Source organism: Eptatretus burgeri, chromosome 15, assembly GCF_056783735.1.
Source record: "Eptatretus burgeri isolate ZD-2024b chromosome 15, Ebu_testis_v1, whole genome shotgun sequence".
Taxonomy (NCBI): Eukaryota; Metazoa; Chordata; class Myxini; order Myxiniformes; family Myxinidae; genus Eptatretus; species Eptatretus burgeri.
This window is the reverse complement of record NC_140975.1, coordinates 56,355,815-56,373,896: the sequence shown is the minus strand read 5'-3', so window position 1 is coordinate 56,373,896 and position 18,082 is coordinate 56,355,815. Positions and strand designations below refer to the sequence as shown.

The window sequence follows — 18,082 nt, the reverse complement described above, 5'->3', positions numbered from 1 at the left end:
ACCGATGTCATTAACACAGTGGATATAGAACGTCTACACCGAACTTTCAAAATTTTCACCTTTTGTTTCCTCATAGCCTGGAATTAAATTACATTAAATCAGATTTTTACTTACGAAATCTTTAGATTTCGTAAGTATATTAATCACTTCCGCTTCCGTTTGTTTGTTTGTGTGTTTGTTACTTACGAAATCTAAAGATTCTAGATTAGAAATGTAAAGATTTCGTAAGTATATTGATGACTTCCGTTTCTGTTTGTTTGTTTGTTTGTTTGTAGGCACGATAACTCGAGAACGGAAGAAGCTACCAATGTCAAATTACACCATGTGATTCTGGAGGGTGATGGATAGCGCTGATTAGATTTTGGTCAAAATCGGTCAAAGGTCAAGGTCACAGTGAGGTCAAACATAATTCCGTAAATTCATGTGCAAAAATGGAGTATTTTTGCTTCGCTCGACGTTACGAGTTCGTTTTAACTTCGATTTTAATTATGTCTTCGGTTTTTGCGATCGCTTAGGACGCTTAAAACTCAGTTGTCGAAATTCTGGTAAAAAAAAAAAAAATAAAATAAAAAAAAAAAATCGGATGTTTTGGAGACGTTTTAAGATTGTATAAAAATATTTCACTCGCGCGTCACGGGTCGTCACGTGGTGCAGTGCACTTGAGCAGAGGCGGCGTTGATCACGTAAAGGTTTTGCGTGTGCGCGCTGACGGTGTTTGTCATTTTTTTATCCCAATAAAGGTTATCGTCGCATGCCTGACTCGCGAAGCCGTCAGATTATGTAGATTGTTGGTGGATGGCCGAATATTATGGTTTTGTGACTTTGATAAAATAATATAAAATAATTGCGTGGAGAAATGGAGATTTTTGCTTCGGTCGACGTTACGATTTTTGATGGTTTGGTATAGAATCATCGTAGAAACTTCTGGTTTGCGTCGCTGCCTTCTCTAGAGACAGCTTTTATTAGACAAGGTCAGAGGTCATATGAAGTTGACAATTTCGTAAGTACCAGTCTATGACTGCTTGTTTTGTTTTTTTTAAACACATTGTGACCCACAACTTCCAAGTGGAAAAACTAATTCTCCAAATTTCAGAAAATTAACACCTTGATCGGGTCACAATTGCCAATTCTTATACGTACAAAACTGTTCAAGTTCAGTGAAGTTGCGTGGGGAACGTTGTTGGCAGTGTGAACACTCTTCATTTTCATAAATGCCAAGGTGAGCCATTGAAAAAAAAGCCGAGAATTCACAAGATTTCGGAAAAGCGATGATAATAGAAAACCTATAGAAAACCAAGACGCCAAGGTGAACAACGAATCGCCAAGATCTTGTGAAAAAAGCCAATAAGTGGTCACACTGGTTGTTTGACGGCAATCTTCAAATCATGGCACAGATTTTCGATTGGATTTACGTCAGGGCTCTGACTGGGCCACTCAGGGACATTTATCTTCTTGTTCCTTCGGCACTCCAGTGTAGCTTTGGTTCTGTGCTTCGGGCCGTTGGCATCTCATTAGAGTAGGAACAGGTACCAAAGGATGGGCGATCAAGGGGGTGGAGGGGGGGGGGAATCTCTGCAATCAGGTCCTTTTCTCATGTAAAAAGTCTGCTCTCCTTCAGCTGCTCCTCATTACCTTAGTCTCGCTAACTTCACGATCAATCAAATCACTCTCCGTTGCACCCTCTGTACGACAGGCGAGACGTCCGCACTCAGGGATGTACGATCTGATAGAGATATTTTAAGAAAATGAAGGGTAGAGACAAAATAAGTATAGTAGCGGTTTTTTCTTTCTTTCTGCAGAATGGACGGTGAAAGAACTAGGGAGCACACCACGAGAGTTGGGACGGCCTCAAGGAAAAGGGTCTCTCACATGAATGGGAAGGTTCCCCTGGAAAGGTAGTTGTAGCAGAAACAGTGGACGAGTTTAAACTGGAATTACGTCGGTACCTGGATCCACGGACAATATATCGGGGTTTACGTGCACATTGGCAGCACTGACAGGTAGCTCAGGTGTACACGGGGTGATTGTATCGTACACCATACAGGTGTAGTTGGTACTAAAGTGTGTGACAGGGTGTTCGTCACAAGGTGAATGTGTCGTCAAGTGCTTGTTCATCACTCAAGCCCCGAACAACTCTATCTCTCTCTCTCTCTCTCTCATGCAGCCTGTGGCTGCTGGTTGCATCATTGGTTGGGACGCGGCTGTGCCGCTGATGCAGTGTCCCCCTTACCAGTCCACCGGTACTTATTTCGCCGACCTCGGAAGGATGACAGGCTGAGTCAACCTCACCTGGTGTTAATTCAGCGGTCAACAGAGCTTGAACTCAGGACCCTAGGATCCCAAACCACCACCCAAACCACCAAGTTAAAAACAACAATTTAAGAGACAAGACAAAAACCCTCAGGTCACTTCCCCCGTCCTCACAGTGAAATGTGCCGACAAGCTGAGACTCCATTGGTGGAACGCGGGCATCACCGAGCCGTCCTGGGTCACAATTCCTTGTACATCATTTAGGCCGCGATCTCGGTGTCAATTACAACCCGCGCACACGGGACGACGATTCGGATTCACTCACCGCTGTAATGGCGTCCGTCATAAAACTGGTCATCGTCGGACCTTTGCGACATTCCGAGCAGCGTTCGCTATAATCGCCGAGAAAACAAAATTTGTGACCGTTGTTGCTCGATCACCTCCAATGACTGCTGTGCCCCTAAAACCAAAGGAAACGACAAAAAAAACCCATTCGAAAATATCGCGAGACTTCGAGATGAGATTTCCTGTTCCTTGCATCTTCTTCTTCTTCAAAATGGTCATATACTTCTTCCTCTTCGATTTGGTTATGTTCTTCTTCTTCTTCCAAATGGTCATATTCTTCTTCCTCTTCGATTTGTTTCTATTCTTCTTCTTCTTCTTCCCCCTCTTCCACGAACAAATTAATTTTACTTCGAGCATACCATAAATGTACGAGATATAAATTTCTACAGTACGACGAATTTCCCCCTAACGCGGTGATTAAATGAACATTCTCAACCGTCACAATCCCAATGATATGTAACATGCTTTAGTAATCGGCAAAGTTCCCGACGTTATCTGGCACAGCTGGATTAACTATTCTCGAAGGATCACAATAAAGTCCGATATTCGCAACGCGCGTTCACTCAAAATACCTTTATAAGGCATCTGTCTCGGTAATGGCAAGTCCAAACGATCCTGAACACCTGAACACCTGAACCAGGACGCAGTACATTTGAACCGGAAGTATAACTTCGAACATTAATTTTTATTCTAAATAATTAAGACATTGTCGTATATTTATTACTGACTTTACAAGACCTAACACTATATTATTACTGTATTTAAATTGTACGTTTTAACAATTACGCTTGCTTCGACGTACAAACCACCTCACATTTGCAATACACCGCCTATCTTTCCGTTTGAAGAAACTAACGGTTGCAGTCGACTCGGACTTATGACGTCTCTCACACATGTTCTCCAGAACGTTTTATGTAAGTACTATTAATTTTACTCCATTGGATTGAGTAATTGTGACAAGTCAAGCCCTTAAATCTTAATGGAACTCTCCGTTGAATAAAGGAATTTAGTTCAGCACCCGGTTTTTGAATCTGTTCTTACTACCTGTACGTTGTGCTTCATAACATATTGATCAAAATCTCCGCATCTGCATTGACCTTTTCCTACGTCATCAATTCCCGTTGTCACGTGTTGCGAGATTTCAAGGTCAGATGGCCATGGTCACCCACTGTTTTCGCTTTGCAAAGAGTGCGAATGATGGCGCTGCCCTCGAATTACGAGAATGAAAGGTTTAAATCGAAATCCCCGAGAGTTCGGTTTGTGAGCAAACACCCAAAACACAACGAGCCCTGAAAGATGGACCGTATCGGCCACCGTCGCGTCAAACAGGAAGTTGTCAGAAAGTGGGCGTGGCCACCCGCCTCGGACGAGCATATTGGTTCACGAAAAAAATAAGTGACCACTAAATTCGTTATTGGTGTATGTGTGTCTGTCTGTCTGTGTCCGTCCGTCTGTCTGTCTGTCCCGAGCATAGCTCCGTGGGTTTTGATCCGATCCTGATAAAAAATTTTGGTGGAAGGTTTATATCATGATCTGGTTGTGTTTTCCTGAGAATGGGCGTGGTGCGCCCATTATGGGCGGAGCTGGGCTAAAAAAACGTGTTTTTAGGGGGTAGCCAATTTCAATTTGTATCTTCTACGGGATTTGTCGAACCTGGCAGGGGTTTCGGTGTTTGGTTAGCCCAATGGCACCCGCATAGCCCCACGGAGCTCGATTTTTCATTTTCGTCCCAAGGTCAAGGTCACAACGTCACGAACTTAGAAAATTGCGAATTTTGACATAAAAATCCATCTTCTCCGAGGGGTTTGTTGAATCTGGCAGGGGTTTCGGTATTTGGTTAGCCCAATGGCACCTGCATTGCCCCACGGAGCTCGATTTTTCATTTTCGTCACAAGGTCAAGGTCACAACGTCACAAACTTAGAAAATTGCGAATTTTGACATAAAAATCCATCTTCTCCGAGGGGTTTGTCGAATCTGGCAGGGGTTTCGGTATTTGGTTAGCCCAATGGCACCTGCATTGCCCCACGGAGCTCGATTTTTCATTTTCGTCCCAAGGTCAAGGTCACAACGTCACGAACTTAGAAAATTGCGAATTTTGAAATAAAAATCCATCTTCTCCGAGGGGTTTGTTGAATCTGACAGGGGTTTCGGTATTTGGTTAGCCCAATGGCACCTGCATTGCCCCACGGAGCTCGATTTTTCATTTTCGTCCCAAGGTCAAGGTCACAACGTCACAAACTTAGAAAATTGCAAATTTTGACATAAAAATCCATCTTCTCCGAGGGGTTTGTCGAATCTGGCAGGGGTTTCGGTATTTGGTTAGCCCAATGGCACCCGCATAGCCCCACGGAGCTCGATTTTTCATTTTCGTCACAAGGTCAAGGTCACAAGGTCACGAACTTAGAAAATTTCGAATTTTGACATAAAAATCATATGACCGCCCAAACTTTGAGAGCTAGGATGACAATATTTTTTTTATGCATAATCTTGAGGTCATTCCCCACCCTAAAGTCTTCAAAACCATTTTGCTCTATCTCGAACACCTTGCCCGTGGCACCCCCTTCAAGTTTGTTTTTACGCTGATTTCATCAAAGTATGAATAATCCGAGGAGTGCGAAATGCCATATAGCCTATATGACGTTATATTGTTCCTGGAATGTTCCAGAGGAAGTTTTGCACCAAAGGTCATAATCCTTGACCTTTGACCTTTAAAGGCCACAAAGGTCAAAGTTTCAAAGTTGTGGGAATCGAACCGGGTTTTCGACCTTCTTCGACGAACTAACTCCATTAAGCTATAGCACGTATCCTGTTTCCTTATTTTAATGTCTACAACATTGTTTTGTGGCCTTTAAAGGTTATGCAAAGGTCAAATTTTTAAAGTTGTTGAACAAAACCGGGTTTTCGACATTTTGCAGCTAATAACCCGTCACTCGTACCACATCATGTTGATCATTTTTATAACTTGGTCAAAAATTATCACATTGTCTCCTCCTTGACTTCTGAAACAATCTACATCGTCAAATACCGCTCGTGAACCATCGTCGTTTTCAGACTTGTAATGTATTTATTTTATTTTATTCTTTTTTTAACAATGTGGCTTCTGAATCACGTGACCAATGATGTGACCAAAATATTTTCTGTGGACCATTTTATCCCTAGATGACCCTCAAAATTTTTCATACTAATCGGATGTAGCATTCTCCATATGCAATTATGACGTAATAACGAAGACACCTATGACGTCATAAAAAATCACACTCATTCCCCATGAGGAGAACTTGCTGTGTGCCAAGTTTCAATTTTTTCCTTGGAGCGGTTTCAGAGATACAGAGGTCCAAAGATTTTATGTTTTTCAAATACAGCTGCCACACCACGTGACCTATGATGTCATAATTATCATTAAAACATTCTACTTGAGTTGTCGCACTGATGGTGAAAATTTCATCTCAATTCAACAAGTACTTGCGGAGAAAAACATGAAAGTTCTGTGCAGACAAACAAACAAACAGACAGACGAACAAATGGACGCAAATTCAATACCCTCTCCTTCAGCGAGGGTAATAACGTGTGTGTGTGTGTGTGTGTGTGTGTGTGTGTGTGTGTGTGTGTGTGTGTGTGTGTGTGTGTGTGTGTGTGTGTGTGTGTGTGTGTGTGTGTGTGTGTGTGTGTGTGTGTGTACAGGTGCAAGCGTTATGAACCACTGATGATCAATCATCCTGATCAAGTTCCACATTGGACAATGAACTATTATAATTGCAGGAATAAAGATTTTTAATTACTTGCAACGTCTATTTCGAGCATTTCCCCAAGTGGGCTTTCTAAAAGCAAACTGAAGAGAAGTGAAAACCGATATTTATGTTTCTTTTGTCGACTTGGATTTGTTTTCTTTCTCTTTCTCTCTGTGTGCAAGATCGAGGCTCATGGAAGAGCGTGATGGAGGGTACGAACTGACGGTGGGACAATAGTTAGCCCCAAAAGGCGAGGGAATTAACAAATAGTTAAAGAGGAGAGAGATAGAGAGAGAGATGATGAGAGGAGGAAACACTGCAACCTCCGAATAAGTGGGTTGAGTTTTGGGGTTAATGGGAGGACGAGTAAAGATTGTGGGCAAGGATGGCCGACGACATGAAAACCATACCAGAAAACCCTAGTTCGGAGTTTTAATTTTTTTGTATCAACATAATTTACTACCATGTCCAGAGTTCAAAAATATAAACACGATTTCAAAAAAGTTTTGCCATCATCCATCCATAACTTTTTGAGAAATTGTGCTCTATATTGTTTTTGACCCAATCTCTTAACGATGAAGAATCACTGAAAAAATCCGGATCTTCACCAAAATCGAATCAATTCTTCCTCGTCACACACCCAACCTGTCCACCAAGTTTCATCCGAATGCGCCCTCAACTTGAGATATCCTGCTCACAGACAGAAAGACAAACAGACAGGAGTGTAAACATAACATTTGTCCACCTTCGGTGGCAGAGGTTGTGCATCGGTTATTAACACAGCGATCAGTGAGACTCCAGCAGAAGTCGAAGAAAACAGATGATTCGTAACGCTCCGAGTGGGCTGATGCAGTGTTGGGAAATAAAAAGAAAGGGAACGAGTGGAGTATCGAGAGGATGCTGTTGCCATGGCAATTATCTCCACAGGGACAAACAACCCATGACGCAGATTCACCATTATCCTTTAATTACCAGTAAGTCAATCATGACTCGGCTCGTTTGAGTTCCAATAGACATTGTTGCTCAGGATCTCTGAACGCCAAAGATTGTGTTCATAATAAACATTGCACTGCTGTGGAATGTTCAGCAAAATCCGAGGCTTGCCAATTACTTGGCAAAAATTTCCCAGCATAGAGGCAAATACCGGAAACCATGTGAGTGGTTCGTGTGGGTACAGAGTGCGGTACAAAGTGAGCAGAGAATGGGTGAAGGAAACGTTTGGTTCTTTTTTGAAGGTTCGGAAAATGAAGGAGGGCTGGCAGGATGGCCTAGAGGTATGCACACTCACCTCAAAGCTGTCTAGCCTGGGTTTGAATCCTGACCCAGCTAAAATTATCATCCTGGTGCTTTACAGGCAGGGTGTGTGATGTCCTTAACAATGTGAGTGCTGTCCCTCGGATGGATGTTCAACGAGACGTCCCGTATACCGGCGCGAGCTGGTGTACGTTAAAGATCGTACGGTGTCCTTCGCAATGAGTAGGCGAGCTGTCGCCAGCACCATGAACAAATTACAAAAATGGCACCAAATTTATTTATTTATTTTTCAGTCCAGTAACCCTCTCGATCAAATTCATTCATGGTGATCATGATCATCATCAGCCACGATCTCTTGAACAAAGCACATAGCAGAGCTGGTATTCAAAACCAACTGAACACTGAGCGTCCTCCATCGTGCCAAGTCTTTCATTGGCAAATATGAATTATTTTGGTTTGCACACAAAATCAAGGCCTGTGGAATAGCTCGAACACCAGAACAGAACAGAACAACCAGAACACCGAAGGAAAGTATGGAAACACAGTAAGAGCAGGGAAGAAAGACACAGCAGAGGGACAGCAGGAGAAAGAATGCACGAGGGGAAGAATAAAAGAGAAATGGGGGAAGAGGTGCGAGGAGGAGGAGGACACAGGAGGTAAACGAGCTCAAACAACAATGAAAAAAAAAACAGAGAAAAGAATAACCGTGGATGAAACAGCAAAGGAACCAAAAAAAGGAAACGTGGGTAGGGGGTGAGGGGGGGGGGACACAACAACCTGGAAATTAAGGGGTGGCTTTAGGGACAGTTAATGATGGTAAAAATAGACCACAAGTTTTTGCTTTATCCCACACTGGGAAAATGTGACCTGAGAAGAAGATGAACAGCCATCTGTTAACAGCAGTTAAGCCTGCTGTCTGACATGTTTACACACACATTCAAGACCCCCAGGATCTCTTTCACACAAAATATGGCCATTGGGTCCAATTGCCGTGACCAAATTACTTGTATGTACCAAGCATTATGGGTATTTCTTTCTCGAACATTCATAGCCGTGGAGGATCTTGTACACGTTATAAGAAGGGCAAGGTTTTTGGGGTTTTTTTTCTCACGAAGCTAACATCAATTTGGCAAATTTTAAAAAGTGGAGATATGCGAGTTAGTGGAGCAAATATTTCAGAAACCAAACATCAAAGCTAACAGAAATTAGTTTCTTGTCTCATGCTCTCCTCTCAACCCTCCCCCCCCCAACCACTCCCCCCCCACCCCGAGACTGCATACTTCTCTCATTCCCTCCGCCACCGAAGATAGACGGCGGTTATGTATTCAATCCTTTTTTTTTTGACTCTGTGAGCAGGATGTCTCAAAAGTCATGGATAAGATTTGGTGTGCAAGAAGAATGAATTGATTCGATTTTGGTGAAGATCTGGATATCAGAATTTTTCAGGTGATTCTTCACTATTGAGAGATGGGGCCAAAAGCGATATATAGCATGATATCTCAAAAAGTCGTGGATGGATTGTGACAAAACTAGGTGGATGAGTTGGGTCGGTGACAAGAACAAGCCGATTCGATTTTGGTTCAGGTCCAGATCCAGATCCAGCCTATCAGTGGGGTACGAAACATAAACTGTTCAACCTGGCGGAAGTGTGCACTCTCCCAAGTGCCGTTCTCGTTTGAAGAGTAAAATAATTGCAGAATCATGAAATTCATGATTCTGAATTCAAACCAACTGTGAGGTCACAATGCAAACTTCCTTTCATATAAACGTTTTTCATGAGAATGATCCAAAGCTCATGGATGAGCTCATACATCCACATATCCGTGTACCTTTTCAATGGAATTGCAAGGACATTAGTCAACATCATACTACAGGGTGATTTTATTATTATTATTTGATTTGACAACCTTAAATAATTCCTTCCTTTCAGATTCGCCAGATTCACCAGATTCCTTTTTGTGGGGATACTTAAAGGATATAGTGTACACTACAAATCCACACACTTCTACGGTGAATTAAAAGCAATAATCAGTGACACAATCAGCAATATTCCCTGAATGTCCCTGTAGTGTCCATCTTGTTTACCCTGTGTATGCCGCCACATCCCTCTCCCTTCCACAGATCTCCTCATGTATCTGTTCCACATTGTTTTGTCCTTCCCTCTCCCACCGCTCTTGTCACCTGCTCCCCTTGTTGTACGTTCTGTGTGTTGGCTCTCCGATGAGCCTCGACAGTGTATACAAAAAAAAAATGCTACACTCTGTGTCGGAGAGCATGCTGCGAAGAATGAATTTGTACCTGCAACATGGTGGTGGACACTTTCAGCACTTCATTTATAAGGTAATCAATTGTGTGGATCATGTCACGTCTTTCTGTAAGATTAGGCTACATTTACACAAAATATTAGATTCCTAACTGATATAGTTTTTAGTGTATGGAAATTATTTAGCGTTCTTGAATAATAAGAAGAAGAACTTAGCTTGCAGCATTTGGCGATGGGCGCGAAATGCGATGGTGGGCGGAAATGACGTCTTTCGGCGCGAAATGCGATGGTGGGCAGAAATGACGTCTTTCGGCGCGAAATTCGATGGTGGGCAGAAATGACGTCTTTCGGTCGTTTGTACATGAGAGGGGCGCGTTTCTTGCATTTTTTTCTGTCAAGCAATAAATTCAATGGTTTTCACATATATAACACATTAGTTTCACAAATTTCCATTGAAATACTCAGGTATTTCCGTCAATTGTCGCCATTTCGGTCTAGGTTACGCACTGCATCTACCGGACGGCCGTCATTGGCTGTCACAGGTACGTGGGGGAGGAGGGGGGACACCGGGACACCAGAGACGTGGTAGACACCAGGGACATTTCAAACTCGGTGCAATTGTACACAGCGCATACGCTGTAATAATAAGAATGATAATAATAGTTAAAAAAAAAAACACCCTGGATTGTACAGTATAATTTGAGAAGTAAATTTGTTTGTTTATGTGTCCTTGTTTGCCTTCTATGCATTCTTAAAACTACTGGATGAGTTGAAATCTGATGGTTGTAGTCGTGATGTGCAAGGGAAGATTGCTCCATGTTGGTAGAGAGAGAGAGAGAGAGAGAGAGAGAGAGAGAGAGAGAGAGAGAGAGAGAGAGAGAGAGAGAGAGAGAGAGAGAGAGAGAGAGAGAGAGAGACAGACATATATATATATATATATATATATATATATATATATATATATATATATATATATATATATATAATTAAAAATAAGCAGTCCTGGGGGTTCTGTTCAGGGTAGAGGAAGACTCAAATTCTCTCTATGTAAATGTGTATCATATAGCACAACGTGGTTGAAGTCAGTACCGTATTAAAAGTCATAGTAATATACACCATAGACATCATAAAAGTGAGGGAATTAACTCGTCCATTCATTTCTAGTTTACGTAGTTAACATTGTATGAAATTTGAACTTAGAATTCCAGCTTCATGAGCCATGTGCTCCAATAGGAACACCAAACATGCGAACACAGGAAGGCTTCATAAGGACAAACACGTACAATTAATGATATTTTATTAACAGGAAATCTCTTACTTTCTGTTGCCATTCTGAATTATAATGAGATGATAATTTTTCAAATAGCATAATAGGAATTTATCTTAAGTCAGTATCATCATCATCATCATCATCATCATCATCATCTTACGGCCATTTTCATGATTACATATGTAATGATCCTCCCCCACCCCATACTAACACCCCCTTCACCTCCTCTTCACCCTCAAGCACTTCATTTTGGCTGGAGTTCAGCAAATAACAACATGGCTCCCTTGGCAGATGGACAGAGTTGTTGCCAAATCTCTCTGTCATTTTGCAATGTCAGACCAAGCTGCAGAAACAAGGCAAGGATTTTCAGACAAGGTATGTATATCTGATCACCAAAAACAACAACTAAGTTTCCAAAATAACAAAACGAAAACAGGGGTCTTTTTGTCCGCACAATGTGTTCACAAATTGTCATCCTGGTGCCTTGCAGGGAGGGCATTGCATCACAAGAGTACAACATCCTTTGAAAGCGACGTTTAGCCGGCTGTCCTATGTGACACCATTAATGGTAGATGTTAAAGATTATATGCACCTTTCGAAAGGAGTAGGTTATTGTTTCCAAGTACAAGGGCAATACTCCAAATTCTGCCGTACCTATGAACTCCTTCAGCTGATGCTAAGGAGTCATCGTCTGAACTGATAACGCTGAACAGAACCAAAACGGACTGATCGGAGGTCCATTAAAAAGAAAAAAAAAATCATTAAACTTAGCCGGTGGAAAGAAAATCAATCAATTTTACACATCACAAGCTTTTGAAAAATATTTGTTAGCACCTGTCAATCAGAAACATAAAAATTTTCAGCGACAGAATGATCATGGAGTCCGTATGAATGCGTTTCTCACCTCACGATCAATAAACATGATGTCCGTGGATTCATGTGCCTCGACTCCTCCTTGCTGGTAACGTTGCAAGATTTCCTCAGAAGACAAATCACACCTACAGGAAACACTCGGTTGACCTTTGCCCTCGTAAAGTTTCCTTTCTCGAGTGGAGAAGGTTGTGAGCGTATCAGTCGTGTATAATCAAACGCACGTTGAGATGGTGACACACATCTATCGTCATCATCACAACCATCATCATGCCTTAAAACTAAATGCAATAAACGGTCCACTTTTTGACCGTTTGGGTATCGTGACCGTTTGAGAGAAACAGGAAATTCCTGGAGTTTGTGATCAAGTTGATCATATCGTGAGCTTTGCAGCACTTTGATACTCGAGCTTTATTAACCAGACGTCAGAGGAAAATAGGCCAAATAGTCCTATAGTTCACACCTGAGCTGGCCATATTGATGTTGACACGGCGACCTTGACCTTTTTAGATCCTCGTGGAGGATCTCTAAGTCTTACTCACATTGTTGTTCTTGTGGACTTTTTTGTTTCACAGCCTACAGTTTTCATCGAAACCTCCTGAAACTTGGTGTTTATATGTAAAAATACCCTGCGCACACAGTAACCATCTCCGATTTTGAAAATTCCTCCTAGAAAAAAAAAGTTATGACGTCAAAATATCTCCGCTAATGGAAATCGCCTAAAATATTATCTCCAAAACTAGGCAAGCTTTTTAAATTCTGTTTGCGGGAATTGAACAGGTAATTAGCAGAGATGAATTACCGCACATATGATACATCACTATGACGTCAGTCATATCAATTTTTGTGACGTCATTCCTATTTTTTGACATTTTTTGTTTCACAACCCAGAGTTTTCATCGGATCTTCGTGAAACTTACCATGTATATGCAGAAACCCCACGTGCAGGCAGTAACTATCTCCGATTTTGGAAATTCTTCCTAGAAAAAAAGTTGACGTCATAATATCGCCGCTAATGGAAATCGCCTATACCATTATCTCCGAAACTAAGCAAGCTGTTTGAATTTTGTTTGTGGGAATCAAGCCGGGCATTAGCACAGATAATTTATCACAAACCTGATACATCACAATGATGTCATATTCGTTTTTATGACGTCATCATTAAGAGGACGAGGATCTTAGCTCATTCGAGCTTGTTGAACTACTTGTTAAAACTAATTGGGGGAATAAGATTTACAAGTTTTTGAAGTAGTCGAGAGAGGAATTAAATCAACTATTTTTTTATTGAAATACCATGCTTAGTATTCCTGACATGGCCACGAATGTGTATTTATACGCAGGTTGGGAAATGAATGTTTTTGGTGGGGTTGTCGTCATTTAAGACACTTTGTTGAGGAATGTGGTGGAGCAAGAACACAGAATAGACAGCTGCAAGTTCTCAATCATAGAAGTGGAAGGAAAATTGTGCATGGTTTTGGATTGGGGATGATCTTTGGTGGTGGTGAACAACTGTCTTGAAGACCTGGAGGGAAGAATGAGATTGAATGGGATGTGGAAGTTGGTCCCACAGGTGGTGTGGGGGGGGGGGGGGACAAATGAGTGGAGGTGAGCAGTGATTCTGGATGTTGGGAGCTTCACCAGAAGGGTGTTTATGGCAGAACATGTGCACCCTGGAAGAACCTGGTTTCCATGGCATCAAGCTGAGCAAGGTGTGAACCAGAGGAGCCAGCCCAGAGGAGAGAGCAGTACTCCACCAAGCTGCCACTGAAGGCCTTGTAGGTGGATACCAGTTCAGGTGTGTCAAGGAAGGACTGCATGACGGAGGATGCCCAGTCAGCGAATGGCTCTAGAGGCCAACTGAAATGTGGTTTCCGAAGAGAGATTGTGGCGGTAGTGATACCTAAGAGTTTGAGTGGCTGAACTTGTTAAAGAGAGGTGTTAAGAAAGTAATAGGGTGGGGTTGGGAGGAGTTGCCAGATGTTGATTTTGGGGGGAGAGAGTGAGAGTGTGAAATTTGTCAGGATTGAAAGGCATATTCCAAGTGTTTGACCAGCTTGTGATTTTTTTTTTCAAGATCTGAAAAGAGGGAAGAGGATGCAGCCTGCCTGTCTGAAGAATGACGGATTTCCCAGTGCAGGGTGGAGTCATTAGTATAAATAAAGAGGATTTTCCAGAGAGTCAGAAAGATCATTGATGAAGATCAGGAATAGGACTGGGGCCAGAACACTGGCTTGGAGCACTCCAGCCTTGACAGGGAGAAAAGATGAAAGGATTCCCTTGAGAGCCACACATTGACTACGAGAGTAGAGGAAGTCAGTCAGCCATGTATGGAGTTGGCCTTGGATGCCAAAGGCAGGAAGTTTAGAGAGTAAGGCAGGATGCCAGACCATATCAAAAGCAGGAGATATGTCCAGAGAGATGGCCCTGATCTCATGTCTGACATTGAGGGCTTCCCTCCATTGTTGGGTGAGTCGAAGCAGTATTTCCAAGGTAGAGTGACCTGGTCTTAACCCAAATTGGTGATCTGAGATGAGGCCAATGGAGTAAATGAAGAATTTCGTATCAACTGCAAAGATAGATTCCATGCCCTTGCTGTTGATTGGAAGTAAGCTTAATGGACTGCAGTTAAGTGGATTCGTTTTTGCACCTTTTTATGTAGTGCAGTGATGTTGATGGATTTCCAAGTAGATGGAAGATGACAAAGGAATAATGACACAGGGAAAAGGGCAGAGAGAGGATGTGCAAGAGCAGCAGAGCAGGTTTTTAGGACATGTGAGCTGATGTCATCCGCTCCAGTGGCAGTCAGAGTTGAGGGTTGAAAGAACCTTCTCCACCTTCTCAAGTACAAAAGACACAGAGTTCAGAAGCAGTTGAGTACAACAGGGAAGGATGGGCACCGAGAGCAAGGGATTGGGGACACGAGATTTGGAAGCAAACACAGAATTGAGGCATTTGCCTTCCCATGAGCAGAGTCGGCTGTAATGCCATTTGTGGAGAGGGAGGGGATGGAAGAGGAGCATACACCAGAGACCGACTTAATAAGATACCATCATATTTTAGAGGAGGCAGACAAGTTTGAAAATTCATTCTTGAGGTGAGACAGATGTTGTTTTCTGGCTCTCCTGAGAGTGGACACACACTTTTTGCAGACTTTGTGGAATGAATTGAGGATTGCCTTGGGTTTGATTAGCTTTCCAGGAAGAGAAGGCAAGTTGTTTCAGAGCAACTGCCTCACCACAGGATTCACTGTAACATGGACAAGAAGAAGGGTTGGATAATTGAAGACGAGATGGGATAAATCTGTGCATAAGAGAGAGCAGGTTTCTATAGAAGAATTCCTCGGCTGAGTTAACATCAGGGGCAGTAGATATGGAAGAGCAGTCCTGAAGAGAGATGGAGGCATGCAGTCCCTGCCGATCTGCTTGAGTAAAATGCCAGACTCGCCAGCACTGAAACAGCTCTCCGAGAATAGCCAGAGAGATGTTGATTCTCACAAACACATGATCAGATAAACCAATTGGAGTGAAGGAAGAGCAGGAGACATTTGTGGGAACGTTAGTCATCACCAAGTCCAGAAGGGAGGATTTGCCATTGGGAGAAATCCAGGTGGGAAAGTTCACACATTGAGTCAGTCCCATGGAGTCACAGAAGTCCTTTGCTGAAGTGCCATGGCTGGTGAAAGAGCCAAGTTGCATGGTGACAATTGAAATTGCCACATATGAGGAAGAGAGAATTGGGATGAGTAGCCTAAAAGTTGGTCTGTGTTGTCTGAGAGAGATGTCGATAAAGTCATCACTGTTTGGAGGACGGTACAACACACAGATAAACAAGATGTGGGAGCGGAGGGGAAATCACAGCCAGTGGTACTCCTGGGGGTTATGAGGTGGAAGATCAGTACACAGACAGTGAAAAATTCAGTTCTTGACGTAAAGTGCAACTCCGCCACCAGGTTGGGGTTCAGGCCTATCAAATCAGAGGAGATAATAACCAGGCAGAGACACGAAGGAGTCAGGGACCTCGTGTGGGAGGAAAGATTCTGTTAAACAGATGATGTCTTGGCTGTTAGCAGTGGCCTGGATTGAGAGATCTGTCAGGTTGGAGCAGAGGCCTCAGATGTTTGAGGTCCACACGGTGAGGGAGAGGGGAGGAGGCATTGGGAGGGTGCAGGATGGAGGTTACGAGGGGGGAGATGGGACGAGGGGGAAGCTGAGAGGGGGGAGCAATGAGGGTATGGGTTTGGGGGGTGGGGGAACTTTGAGGGGGGGTGTAGAAAAAGGGGACATGATGTGTAGGGATGCTGGAGAGGGGGACACGTCGAAGGGGTGTGGTTGGAAGGACACAGGCTTGTAGGAGATGTTGGGGAGGGTACAAACATGGAGGGGTCTGAAGGTATAAAAGAACGTGAAGGAGATTCGATTGCTATGAGCAGACAACCACTGAATAATGGACTTCTCACGATTCCCATATTTAATATTTAATATTCTGAGATAAAGATAATGGGATGGGTGGAAGGAATTTTGGCTGAAGGCACGGAGAAAGGTCACGCTGTAGGAATCCGTAGAGGGGTTGACAGATCAAGCGCTTCGGTGAGACAGGTTTGAAAAGTATACCTCGTGAAGAGGAAGAATAGATTGTGATGAAGAAGAACACGTGGGGTACTCATGCTGGAAAAATTAACGCGCTGAGAAGTTGCTGAATGTCAGCTGTCCTGAAGCCTTGGAGGGATCTTTCCGCAATGTTTTGTGCAAAATCGACCTTACACCTTTTCTTCCTCGAATTTACAAGCATTGTCAGCTACTCTTGGCAAGTTTTACACAGAGCAGCTATAAACGATCGTGAAATCAGAATGACATGCGGATAGTTTCCGCAAATTGAGGACGAGCTGTTCGGGTTAGGGTTAGATGTTAGGGCAAGAAAGCTAAACGAAGGTCACCGTTACCATACCAGCCGACTCATGAAATGAAATGAGGTCTCGAAGGAACCTCAATGTGACCACTCATGGAAAACTTTTTGAGAAATATTTACCTGACAAAGAACTCAGCACTTGGTCTTCCCATGCTGGTCCAGTTCCTCACAATTCCCATAAGGCAAGGAGTGTTCAAACAATGTATGGGCAAGTTCACCTATGGACAAAAGATGGTTAAAGCAAAACAGTTAATCAGATACGAGTTAACTTGAAATGGTAACCACACGATTGCACCCGGACCTGGATGCTGCACATCTTACATGAAAAAGATGCAAAATTAATAAGTAGACAAGGCCGACATAATGAAACGAATCACATCAACATGTGAAGTCATAAAAGAGGTGAATTGTCGTCCGTCACGAAGAGATTTCACATGACCTTCATAAGGACATAATTAAAGTTATTTCTTTAAAATACAGGAATCTCAGCTCTTGGACTAGTTATGTTACATAACGAAGCAGTTTCATAGATTGATAGAGGATCAGAGAGGAACAAGGAGACAATGACCTCAAACATGAGTGGCAGAAAGGAATTTGGATTGGGGTGAGAGGAGAAGAGAGCAGCGGTGAGCAGGGGAGAAAGAATGGCGTGACAATGGGCGGCATGTTTGAAAGACTGGAGGGAGGGCATGAGACGATAGGCATAAGGAGTTGATGCCACAGATGAAAGGACAGAGGGATGAAGGAATGGAGGTGAGATATCAGCTTCTAATTTTGGAAGGGTAACCAAGTGTGGTAATATTGAAGAATGCTTGTGACCTGCCTGGGAGGGCTGGGGGAGAATGGAGTGAAGAGAGGGTGAGAAGTGATACAAAACTGAGAGTCCCCTAACCTGCCTGCAGCGGGCGATAAGTAGACCTTGAGACTCAGCCTCCTACCAAGAGATGCCGATAACACGGACAACCTTAGAGGTCATCGTCTCCGGCGGTCACGCTAATGTTTGTATGTATTTGTTTATGTTGTTTATTAAATAAATGCTCAAATGTACAAGATGACTTAGAAATTTATACGACAGGGGGGTGGTGCTGTGTTAATTAAATAGGGATTATTTCCACCGGGTGTGGTTGCCCCTGTGACCTTCTCCTACGTTTTTGTATTTACAAGCCAGCCATGAAAGAACTGCATTTTTTAAATTA

The 18,082-nt window shown here is 42.9% G+C and overlaps 2 protein-coding genes across 8 annotated transcripts in view; both read right to left on the bottom strand.

Moving 5' to 3' along the window:
* Positions 1 to 3,263, bottom strand: part of NXF1 (nuclear RNA export factor 1) — a 99,420-nt gene extending 96,157 nt beyond the window's left edge. The window contains exon 1 of one of the 3 annotated variants that reach the window (XM_085856114.1): positions 3,168 to 3,263. In XM_085856114.1, the coding sequence (XP_085712240.1) occupies positions 3,168 to 3,180 (13 nt within the window). In that variant the 5' untranslated portion in view covers positions 3,181 to 3,263. Of the gene's footprint in view, positions 1 to 2,575; positions 2,798 to 3,167 lie in introns of those variants that run through there. The other 2 variants (XM_085856113.1, XM_085856116.1) reach the window with 2 other exon arrangements.
* Positions 3,264 to 6,742: 3,479 nt separating this feature from the next.
* The window catches only part of NUDT22 (nudix hydrolase 22), a 17,956-nt gene continuing 6,616 nt past the window's right edge, over positions 6,743 to 18,082 (bottom strand). Inside the window, exons 3-7 of one of the 5 annotated variants that reach the window (XR_015051521.1) lie at positions 17,007 to 17,104; positions 12,016 to 12,109; positions 11,334 to 11,454; positions 9,664 to 10,232; positions 6,743 to 7,014 (exon numbers count right to left, since the gene is read on the bottom strand). Coding sequence is in view for 4 of the 5 variants with exons in the window: in XM_085856105.1 (XP_085712231.1) it covers positions 11,356 to 11,454; positions 12,016 to 12,109; positions 17,007 to 17,104 (291 nt within the window). In the remaining variant the exon portion in view is untranslated. Of the gene's footprint in view, positions 7,015 to 7,222; positions 10,233 to 11,121; positions 11,455 to 12,015; positions 12,110 to 17,006; positions 17,105 to 18,082 lie in introns of those variants that run through there. The other 4 variants (XM_085856105.1, XM_085856107.1, XM_085856106.1 and 1 more) reach the window with 4 other exon arrangements.